Consider the following 12,378-nt stretch of genomic DNA (forward strand, 5'->3'; position numbering starts at 1 on the left):
GATAAATATACTCGTACAAACTAATAAAATAGCTGAAACTAATATAAATCTATCAGCAAAAAAAATGTATTTTCACAGTAGCAAAGAAATCGACACTATTTCGGTCATGACTTCAAACAATTTCGCTGCAAATCTTCACTTCATGAGATTGAGGATAATTGGTATAATTTCGTGAAAGTCCGTTAGCTGCAATCGAATTTCAAACTAATAAAACTTTGAAGTTTTCAACATTCCGGAACTCAACAATTTTCAAGTTTTCCAACACGCCATACCATCGCTTTCAACAGTCCAACTCCGATATCAAATAGCTTAGACCCCTGCTGCAGTATTTAACGAACTGCTAACGGAATCAGAATGAGAGAATCAAAGAATAAATTCAAACATTTAAATTGTGTTAAACCATTATATGGGAAAATGAAAACGCGAATTAAATCTAAAAACGTTACTGTTCTAGTCGGCACCGAAGACAATATTGTTAAAAATACACGACCAGATAGCCTTGAAGCGAAAATAATAGAAAAAACTAATGATAAAAAACATAAAATCGATATAAATAAACAAAAAGAAACACTGCCTAATGCTTGTGAAGAAAACACGCATGATAAAAACAGAGAGTGCAAATTTTATATTAAAGTTCAAAACTATAATGATTGTGAGGATTTTGTAGAAATTGCAAAAAAAGTTGCTTACAAAAAAAATTTTGAAGAGATAGACCGGTTAGTGACAGCGAAGGTAAGTTTGTGTTAAATATTATTTATACTAAAAGATTATTTAGTAATAGTAAACTTAAAGTTCATTATTTAATTTATTCTTAGCTAATACTGTAAATGGAAATAAGCGTTTCATTAAACTTTTATACTCTATTTTTTCAGTAAATAAGTTTTCACGTATTTGTAAATATCAGTTATATGTTTAATAGATTTCATTTGTAGATACCGAGGATGTGGTTAAGATTATTTCCCGTATCAAAGCAACCAAGCGAGAGTATGTCTTCGGTATTAGTGAGATACTTGATATCCCAGCTCGGACTGTGTTCTTTTCTGGTGCTCTGGACTACTCTTTGGATTTTCGTAATACAATATTATGAAGGTAACAATTTGTAATACCTGAAATGAACAAGTACTGAAATGAGTTATTTCAATAGAACTAGTAAATTAACTCCAAACAAGCCAATCGATTTCGTAGCAATTGTTGTGATGAAAGAAAAATATCTTATTAATTCGAATGTAACAATACAAAATTATTTCAGGTCTCAACGAAATGAAAGTGGCTTTGGGATTTCAAAAAGAACAAAATCGACTTGTTATCGATCTCGCTACAGAACTCAGACAGGTATGTTAGCAAATGAACGTTTCGTGTCTAATGGAATTCTTTGTATCCCATCAGATATACTTGTATAGAATGGTTTCGTTGATAATTTAGGCTCTTTAAGTTGGAATTAAAAACTTTAAATAAAATTAAAATAATTGACGTAATAATAAGGTACGTTAATATAAATGACGATAAAGGAAACATATGAGTGAAATCCGAGATATGTTGTCTGAGAACATTGTAACTATTTATACATCGATTTTTCTAGCATAATTTTGGTGTTAATCTTACCTATAATCATTTTCTAAAATGTTACTCAATAAGGTGAGACTGGATCAAATTAAAATAAGATATCCCGTCAAGGTGTAATAATCGTTTTTTCTGCGTTACCAACGATATAGATAAATGGAAACGAGAATTTTCCGAGGACGTGATATTTGCCAATTTCATCTGCTTACAAAAATAAGATTTGAATATTTGAAGGGAAGAATTTTTTTCGCACATAATGCAAACGTCCCTCGAGGATTTCAACTTTCTTTTTTTTCTCGCTACGAGAACACTTCTATTAAATACATTCTGAACGCGTTGCTCCTTATTATTTTCGTGATTATTAAATATGTATATCTACTACTAGCTTAATTGTTTAGTCCGAATCTTAGCACCACACTTGAAAGCTTTTCAAACGCCGAATTAGGCAAGCTTTCAGTATACCGCTGAGACGCGCTGAGCACAACGCCAATTGTATCCTCGGAAAATAATAATTACAAAAGCTCGTAGCCCAGCAGCAGTAACATGTTCAATACTCTTATGAGAAATCTCATTCAAAACAAGTATGCTGACAATGCGTGCAGGTTGTTAATGTGACGCACGATGATTCAAGTAGTTATTGCACTGGAATAATAGCTTTCCCGCCCTACAGACTGAAACCTGGGATTGCCAAGCGGCAGATATAGGCAAGACTATGCTCCAACATAGCTAACCCTCTCTTTCAACACTCCCTACCAGAAACACTCAGAATAGGTATTATTAGATTTCCTTCATTTCTTATCATGCAATATTTCGAATACTTTCATCTACCTTTACGTACTAAGATCGACAAACAACAAATATCTTACAAAACATTGCGAAGATTTTCTCTAAAATATTTTATATAAGGATCCTGTGACGATGGTTTCTCAAGAAAGAGTACGTGTCAAATTCTGCAGTGAGATTAAATAAGAAATCACGTACATATTTGCATGTGTATACAGTATACACATGCAAATGTACACGATAGGTGTAGCTGTATATCCACGATGTATTTATTATTTATAGTAAAAATGTTGGGATGAAAAAATTCAAATCAAGTATTTTCGGACGGATGTTAGGATTTTCGGATTTCACGGCTTAATTTCACACGATAATAAAAGACGCGAGATTATACTGTATTTATGTATATTTAATCAGAATGGCTTTTATATATATGGGAATAATCAATGAAGTAGGAAACCTATGGAAATGAAACGTCAACCAAAATTTCGTGCCACTGTGACGTCATCTTGGTACAAAACATGGCGGCTTTAGTGCTGTACAAAAGATTTCAATGTTATCAGGTTTTATCGATAAACGTTCTTGGCTCATTTTATTTTAAATATTGTTGAGTATTATTTATTTGTAGAATTTATACTTTAATGGGAAGTAAGTAGGTATATTGCTATGTGCAAATATGATATGATTTAGATGGGTGAAATCTAAGACAAGTTCGTCCTTCGAATTTGCCAAGTAAACGATAAGATGATTTTTAAAAGTTGCTACACTGATTTTATAAAGTTGTCGTTTGTTGCAAAACATAAAGATATGGCGTAGTTCAAAGCCATCAGCCCATTTCTAGCATGCTAAATGTTATCGTATTTTGAGTACGTGTTTTTCTTAGACTATTACAATCTATTTTAATTGTTTTGCTGACTCTAAAGTCCGTAACATACTACCACAGCGCACCCCAAGGAAGGTGCGCCGCACCATTTGAATCACTTTCGCTTGAGAGTGATTCAAATTTTAAACTTATCAAGGGACCGCGTGAAAAAAAAAACACCTACAGAACATTTATTCATTAATTACAAACGTCATTCCTTGTGACTTCCTCTCTAAAATCACTTAATTATGAAAAATTTAACAAATTTGCAATAGTGTTTTACTCACTGCGGAATAAAACTATTTTATTTAAATAGTTCCGAAGAGATTTTGTCGGTAGCCTTTTTCCCGAAATATCTAAACAGAATGTCTAAATATGTTTTGATGACATATTTTAAAGTGGTATTTATGATTAGTGTCATGATCAATAGATTCCGACCGAAAAATGGATTTTTCGGATGAGGGCTCCATAATGAATTTAAATACATATAGATAATAGTTTTAGGACATCGACTTTCTTGAGATCCTATAAAATACGTTTTAATTATTATTTTTGTATGTTTTAAGCATGATAAATTATGAAATTTTATATAATCAATCATATTAAATCGATATCATAGTCAATAAATAATGTACAACCCAAAACAGACGGCCGAACTGACGTGACAATGACATTTGGCGCGCTAAACATGGCGGATTTTCGGCCTCATTAGACGGAGACGGAGATATTTACGTATATTCATGTTTCATTTTATGTACGCACTGAAATACTGTTATATTGTTTTCCTGCGAGTTAAAGTGCTGAGTAAGAACGAGATAGATATATGTTTATGTATGTGCCTTCAAAATGGGTGCTATTTATATAAGCAATTGTACGTATAGAACAATATGTCGTGTCCCTATTATATAGGTCTATGGGAATAATTAGGCGTAACCATTGGCCACAACGACCTGACAGATGACAGATGGTGCATGAAGTTTAAGTGACAGAATCATAGATTATACACTTAATATATTTGAGAAACAGAATGATTAAGATAAAATAAGAAAAGACGTACATTTTTGTGAGCCCTTGACTAAATAAAATTAAACAAATTCGCTTATGTCATTGTACACCGCGATCCCACATATATATGCGTACATATTATTTTTATAATTGTTTGCGAAATGCGAAAAAATCTTCATTACGTAGAACAGCGAAAAGTTTGGTAGGCAGCGGCTTGGCTCTGCCCCTGGCATTGCTGAAGTCCATGGGCGACGGTAACCACTCACCATCAGGTGGGCCGTATGCCCGTCTGCCTACAAAGGCAATAAAAAAAAAAGATAACCAAAACATTGAATACTCGAATATCGCTGGCTCCTAAGACAACCAATGGCCGCTACTTGATAAGTCATTCATTAATTCACGCAAGCTTCACGTTTATTGATCGTCTGTATAATGCCCCTGTTAAGACAGGGATACACGAGCCTCGTTGGTATTACTCTAATGTATGAGGCAAAGTAATCCTTTAAGACCTTTTACGTTAAAAAGGAATTAAAAGGCATATAAGTGCTCAATAACAATCTCTTTGGATTGATCTCGGTCTACGAGTATACTTGTGTATGTCTTATTGAACAAACGTATCTCTTTTTTATTAATAAAAAATTCGCCAGTCCCTGATATGTGTTATGTTATAAACCATTTGCGTTAAAAATTAATTTAACAGGAACAACGTAATTACTTTTGGTCAAATATCTTTGAAAGAATCGTAAAAGAATGATTTATTTGGCTATAGTGGATAACCATGCGGGATAAATATCTGGGAAGAAAGAGAGAGAGATGAATAATAACACATAACTAGAGGTCCCGCAGTAGTCGAAATTCGACTATAACTAATTGGAATTGTAAGTTTGTACACATACTATAATCACAAATTTCGCCAAGGCTACACTATAAAAAAATATTAATAAAGACGAACAATATTTAATCTATTCTCAATTTGACCACAGACGTCAAGAACAAAAGTTTGACAATAAATAGGCAGCGGCTTGGCTCTGCCCCTGGCATTGCTGAAGTCCATGGGCGACGGTAACCACTCAACATCAGGTGGGCCGTATGCTCGTCTGCCTACAAGGGCAATAAAAAAAAAAAAAAAAAAAATGCATGCGTATGTGCGTCAAATACATGGTATGTAGTGTGTGTAATGTTTTCTTTATTGATTTAATGTATCTTTTATGCATTATTTAAAAAATATATTAGCATTGTATATTGTATTCTCTATAAGTGTGGAAAATTTCATACTCCTCCGTCCGCGTAATTTTCGTAAAAAAGAATACAAAGTTTTTCCTTCGCGTATTAATATATAGATTAAGCAAAACTCGTTACGATCAAGACCGGCCGTCGGTTTGAGGGGCGCTAACATTTCAAACTTTTCCCGAAACTCGTATCGGATACTAAAATAAACTAAAATTATTTACAGGCCAAAAAATTAAGTAATAATCCGAACTTGCAAAGAGTTTAATAAAAACTTTCTGATGAGCCAAATCCAGATGTCAATTCATATAAAACCTTTCCCCTACAACGAAATCGAACCTATTTAAATTGCTTTCGAGATTATTTACTTGCTTTGATAGGCAGACGAGGTGGTGCCTATCCTCTTCAGGAGCTCATACGCACTGAAGTCTCTGAACGTGAGGACACTAACATTGTCGTTTGAGAACGAAATTTTATTGGCATTGTAATAACGGCTTATATAGTCTTTTTTTATTGCTTAGATATGAGCAAGAGCTCACAGCCCCCTAGCGTCAAGTGGTTACTGGAGCCCATAGACATCAACAACATAAACACCGCCACACCTTGAGACATAATTTCTAAAGTACAAAAGCCATTCCTAACCTTCAGACGGAAACGCATCACTGCTTCACGGCAGAAAAAGGCAGAATGGTGGTACCTACCCGTGTGGTCTCACAACACGTCCTACCACCAGTAATTACGCAAATTATAGCCTTTGCGGCTTTGAATATCATTAGACGATGTTCCTACACCGTGGAAATCAATAGTGAACATTTTTTAAGCACGTATTTAATTCCTGTCCTGTTTAATAAATGTCCATCCATGCTAGTTTGCTTATTCCTCTCCCTACAAGGTTGCCTGGAAGGGATCGCTTTCAGCGATAAGGCTGCCAAATTATGTCACCGTCTATTATTTGTTTTATATACTTACTCTGTACATGTGGTGTTAAATAAAGAGTTATATTATTATTATTATTTCATTAGAAAAAGTTACCTGTCTGCGGGAATCGAACACCGGTACAGTTGCATCGCTTGATACGAATACATCGGGCGTCTTATCCTTTAGGCCACGACAACGAATACGAATAAGAATAAGAATATTTAATCAAGATTCTTTGTGGCGCCGAAATATGCTGGTGATAACTGCCCGTATGAGCACACAAAGACCACACCACACCAGATCATGTTTTAAAAGGTTTAACATTTAAGATCCATTCTTTCGCAACTTCTTTTTAATCGTTTCACTCTGTACAGAGTTCGTTATGTAGTATCGGGGAGGGCACATTTGATGCGTCTTACAATGTCTCGCCATCTCTCCCTGATAAATAATGACATTTTAATTCTTCGTCCACAATCACTTGTTATATTCTTTTTTTTGTGCTGTCTTCTTCTTCTCAATCGTGTCATTATTGATAGAGTGATCGTGATCGTCATGTAGTGTTGGAAGAGGCAGACTTGATGCGTCTCACGATGTCCCGCCATCTCTTTATGCTCGAGGCCATTCTACTGCACTCATTTAGGGGACTTCCCACTACAAGTTTAATTTGGTCGGTACAAATGATAATAATAATAATTGTAATGTGGCCAATATTCTGTTCCCTGCCAAACACTATTAAAGAATTAGCGCTTCCAGTACGGTCAGTTCATAATGTACATCTTTTAAATCCTTCTTTCTAAATTGTACTTATTCAATTTGAATCAATGTCATAAGCAATATCGAAAACCATTAGTAGGGATTCCGGATTGCGTCACGGGTTCCTTAAAATATGCTACGAGCCACTCGTCTTGATTCGGAGGCAATTTCGCCGAGGGTTCGTCAAAATACTTAAGGGAGTTCCGGGCACAATGCCACTCTCAAAATAATATCATCGTCATTTTCAAGAAAATAATTTTGTGGTTGGAATTGAGGGATCAACTGATTGTTTGATGAAGAAATTATTATTATCCGATCAATGTTCTTCTACGAGCTACAGCTACGAGATTTTTTCATTTATTTGCAAATCTTTGCGAGCACTCAGTTGTATTTATATTTTATAAACCGCCTAATCAGTATTTAACTTGTCAACTTTACGGCTTTCTTTTTTTTCTTTTTAATACAGAGTATACTTAGTGAAAACGGTTCCTTAAGCGAAGATAGTTAGAGAAATAGGTGAGTCATAACACGACAATATCTCTTGTAAAAAATTACTAAAATTTTGCTTAGCACGCAATGTAAGACAATTACTGATAAACTGACACGTTAGGTCAACGCTCTCATAGGAAGCGTAGGGGGTGTTCGTTAGCTGCCCTCGCATTTGGTTGCTGATTTACGACTTAAGCCCTTACCAGCAGCATTCATTTGCTTAGAGATTTAAACTGCCTCGCTTTTTATGTCAGCTCCAGAGATTTCATTGCTATCAGCGTTTGCATCAGTGCCGAAATATTAGGAACTTACTTAAATCGAAAATCGTAGTAAGAACCTGTTAATAGTTAGCCGCTTTGATAACGATATTTTTACGCTGAGCATAGGGGTGTACAAGCGTATTAGCTGTTTAGAGAAGTCCTTGGTAAAAGTAATCCAGTTGGATTTGAGCCTAGAAACTAATACTATGAGATACTTGCAACAGATCTACGTAGATGATAGTGACATCAAATAAAATAGACTAGAGGTCCCGCAGTAGTCGAAATTCGACTATAATTGGAATTGTAAGTTTGTACACTATTATGATTGTATTTTATACTTCTATAATCACGAATTTCGCGAAGGCTACACTATAAAAAAATATTAATAAAGACTAACAATATTTAATTCTCAATTTGACCACAGACGTCAAGAACAAAAGTTTGACAATAAATAGTATGCATGCGTGTGTGCGTCAAATACATGGTATGTAGTGTGTGTAATGTTTTCTTTATTGATTTAATGTATCTTTTATGCATTATTTAAAAAAAATATTAGCATTGTGCACTTCTTCTATATATTCTCTATAAGTGTGGAAAATTTCATATTCCTCCGTCCGCGCAGTTTTCGTAAAAAGGGATACAAAGTTTTTGCTTCACGTATTAATATATAGATTATGCGTTACCTTTTGATACCTACCGAGGTTTCAAGAAACCTACCCTATAGAGTATAGACGCTCCAATCTATGTATTAACTGCGACAATCACAAATTTTAAAATTTGGTGTAAGTTTTATAAAATAAGAATACATTAAAAATCATGAAAAGAGAATAAAAATAGACTTCAACACAATGGATATATTGACACCCACCTTCTTTCGTTCGTTGGAAAACTCGTTGAAGGTTTTCCTCTGGCAAAATATTCCACAATAATGTTCTCTATAAAAGGTTGGATTTCACGTTTATTTTTAGCTTTTAGCGGAAATTCTAAATATACGAATATTACTTTAAGTAAAGAGCATTTACATAACCTAACCCGTTTATTATTCCTTATGTTTATATATAGAGTATACAATAAATTTTGTAGTACCAATTAATTATACAATAGTCTTTCAAGTATAAAAGTATTTCAATAAAAAAGCATATTACTAATTTCCCGTGAAACCTAGTCATTTTGTAGAATGATTTTTTCGAAACACCCATCTGTTACAAGTACTCGCACACCACCAAATTTTCATTAATGGCAAAACCTTGATTTGGCTAAAGCCATAAAAATTAATGAATATAAAACATACACATAACATAGATAAAAAACAATACACAAAGTTTGTTTTTATACAGTATAGTGGTCACCGATTGGACATCGGCAGACCAGAAGCGGATAGTACGTTGCAATTAATCTCTGGAAATGGACTGTAGATGAGCGCAATGATCCAGTAAATTCTGCTCCAGTGGTTGGTGAGACGATAATAAAAGAAAAATGATAGGAATCACCAACTCTACTCATGCACGTAAACATAGAAGAAACAAAAGATATTTTTATTAACAGAATAGGCCTTTTTGGATACAGACTTTAGTTACGTACTGCGCTAATTACCCATGCATCAGCCCGCTGAGTTTCTCGCCGGATCTTCTCAGCGGGTCGCGATTCTGATCCGGTAGTAGATTCATTCGCGAAGCAGCTGATCTTGAGTTGTCAGGTCTCCTTCGGAGGTGCTCGGGCAGCTGTTAGCAAATCCCACCCCTCCTAACTGAGCCTTTGCTCGCCCACCTGTCCTGGTGAAACTGGAAAGGCCTCCGGGCCACCAGTAATCCTTCAATTCTAAAAAAAAAATGCGCTAAATCGTGTTTCTACCTACTACTCACAGAATGAGAGTTGCTCGAAATTATGAAAATAATACACACGGGAAAAATTGAGAAAAACACTTTGAAGAGTAATCTCCATTGGCGTAAGCCACTTTGAAGACATTATAATGACAGTAAAACCCATTTCCAAGCCTTAACAATGATAATAGGTTGTCCGTTTTGGTTTATTTAGTTACTCTGTGTTTTTAGCTATTCGCGCATTGCTTATTCCGAGAAGTAGAAACTTAATTCAGTTATTGTTCAAGAAATGGTTTTGGTGTAGTATTATCAAGGTAGGATATGCGTGGGAGCCATTTCAGCATGTACTCATGATTATTTATTCCGTAATTAAGTAGTTAAGTGTTATTCTTATTTTCTATGAAATGTCTCCATGAAGACTGGATATTAACTAAACACGTGTCTGTTCTGTACTACTGTTTCTGCCGTAAAACACTGCGTTTCAGTTCATTTCAGTTCAATACATTTGAGACTGACCTCATGTCTCAAGAAATGTTCACGTTATCTATTGTACATTCTAAGCGTTTGACAGTAAATTGATCCCAGATCCTGCAAATGTAAAACCAATCTTAAAAACCAATCTTTGTACGTATAAATTTTCATTATTTCATTTTTGCTGTGAAACATAACCTTATTTAAACCCGTTAAAATCCAGCTTATGTAGAAAAATTCTATCACAAACAACAATCGAAATAGTTCGTATAGTATTCGTGGAAATTTCTGGAACCTCTACCTGAGCAAGAGAAATCAAGCATCATTCCTGGGAAGCCTTCGTTGACCTCAAAGTCATAGCGCGCATACTCGCCCGTTCCAACTTCGAGCATCCTCGTCGTGGAATCTCGCTGTGTGTTTGTCCCTTTGGCAGCATTTCTCAAATGCATTCCTAATAACAATATCACAATATTTAATTAAAAATACATTTTAAGCAACATTATTTTTTTACTGGCAACCTTATTGCTTTTATGGTATATACTATTCTGAAACTAAATTCATGCTCTTTAAAATTTTACTTTAAATTGACTTATTTTACTTACCTTAAATTTTGTTACTTATTTACGTAACGTACGTTAATCTATATCTATACTAATATTATAAAGAGGAAAGATTTGTTTGTTTGTTTGTTTCGAATAGGCTCCGAAACTACTGGACCGATTTGAAAAATTCTTTTTCCATTAGAAGCCGACATTGTCCCTGATGAACATAGGCTACTTTTAAAAAAAAAAAAATATTTTATTTTTTTGGTTTCATGTGTGTTTTAATGTTTCCGAAGCGAAGCGAGGGCGGGTCGCTAGTCAGTACAATATAGGCAATAAATAATCATTGCGTCTCACATCTGGTTTAAGTTGTTTCTTCAAAATGTATATTACTGCTGTAATTTAGTATTCAATAGATAATTTAGAGAATATTTCGAGAAAATCATACGTTATTTCTCTAAAGATTTAAAGCTATTCGTAACGAGAAGATTCCGTGGATAATATTACGGGATTTCCATAAATTTAAGACGTCTGCGGCATAAATTACCATATGAAACTCATTGGTCGTATTCAGATTAGCTAACAATTAATATGCATACATTACATTTATATCATGTTTCTGAAAATAAATTTAATCTCATCAAATACATGTAACATGTTAGTTAAATGGTAAATATGCGGCGACTCTATAATAACGTCCGTATGATTGAATTTCCGAAAAACATAGAAAAAAGCGTTTCTTAACAATAATATATAAGCTAGTTCTGGTTTTGTTCTTCACAGTAGAGTTTTTAACTTAACGGCGCCATTATACTTAATTATATCTTGAGTTGGTGAAGTCATTGAAGACATAAAACCTCGCTTTATGAGGAATTGAATTTGAAATTTCCCGCTCATTTAGAGCTCGTAATATTAAATTTGAGGTTGTCAGTCTAATAGACCGTTTGGCAACGTTAATATGAGATAAATTAACTTGGAATTTATGACGGAAACATGAAAAGTGATAACGTTGGAAATTGTTTTTTAAGCGCTTTTATTAGTTTATTAGGTTTTTTTTTTATTGCTTAGATGGGTGGACGAGCTCACAGCCCACCTGGTGTTAAGTGGTTACTGGAACCCACGGACATCTACAACGTAAATGCGCCACCCATCTTGAGATATAAGTTCTAAGGTCTCAGTATAGTTACAACGGCTGCCCCACCCTTCAAGCCGAAACGCATTACTACTTCACGGCAGAAATAGGCAGGGCGGTGGTACCTACCCGCGCGGACTCACAAGAGGTCCTACCACCAGTAATTCGTGCGATGAACAGGCTTGTTTGCTCTTTGTCTGCTCTTGTAGGTAGACGAGCATACGGCCCATCTGATAGTCAGTGGGTACCGTCGCCCATGGACTTCAGCAATGCCGGGGGCAGAGCCAAGCCGCTGCAGCAAATATGAGAATCGAACCCACGATTACTACACCACCGAATCCGTCGAAAGAGAAGAACATCAAGAAAAGTCATAGGTTCATTAATATTTGGAACAGGCAACGTATGTCGGAACAGCTGATAAGTACATCATTATCAATCTCTACCGTAAACTGTACTGCTATCGACAGCTCAATGTACCGTCCTTGAAAACGTACTACACAGAGTGACGGCGGGATGGATGTAATGTGCTCTGCGTAAACCCTGTCCCGCCGTCTCAATA

General features: G+C 35.0%; 2 protein-coding genes across 2 annotated transcripts in view; one reads left to right on the top strand and one right to left on the bottom strand.

Moving 5' to 3' along the window:
- Window positions 1–12,378, bottom strand: part of LOC114242736 (xibalbin-1) — a 481,172-nt gene that overhangs the window by 177,096 nt on the left and 291,698 nt on the right. The window lies entirely within an intron of this gene.
- Window positions 323–12,378, top strand: part of LOC114242732 (uncharacterized) — a 34,562-nt gene continuing 22,506 nt past the window's right edge. Inside the window, exons 1-3 of the mRNA XM_028173997.2 lie at window positions 323–732; window positions 933–1,089; window positions 1,250–1,332. Of these exons, the coding sequence (XP_028029798.2) occupies window positions 355–732; window positions 933–1,089; window positions 1,250–1,332 (618 nt within the window). The 5' untranslated portion in view covers window positions 323–354. The remainder of the gene's footprint in view (window positions 733–932; window positions 1,090–1,249; window positions 1,333–12,378) is intronic.

Source organism: Bombyx mandarina, chromosome A1 (genome assembly GCF_030267445.1).
Source record: "Bombyx mandarina strain Sakado chromosome A1, ASM3026744v2".
In the NCBI taxonomy this organism is placed as follows: domain Eukaryota; kingdom Metazoa; phylum Arthropoda; class Insecta; order Lepidoptera; family Bombycidae; genus Bombyx; species Bombyx mandarina.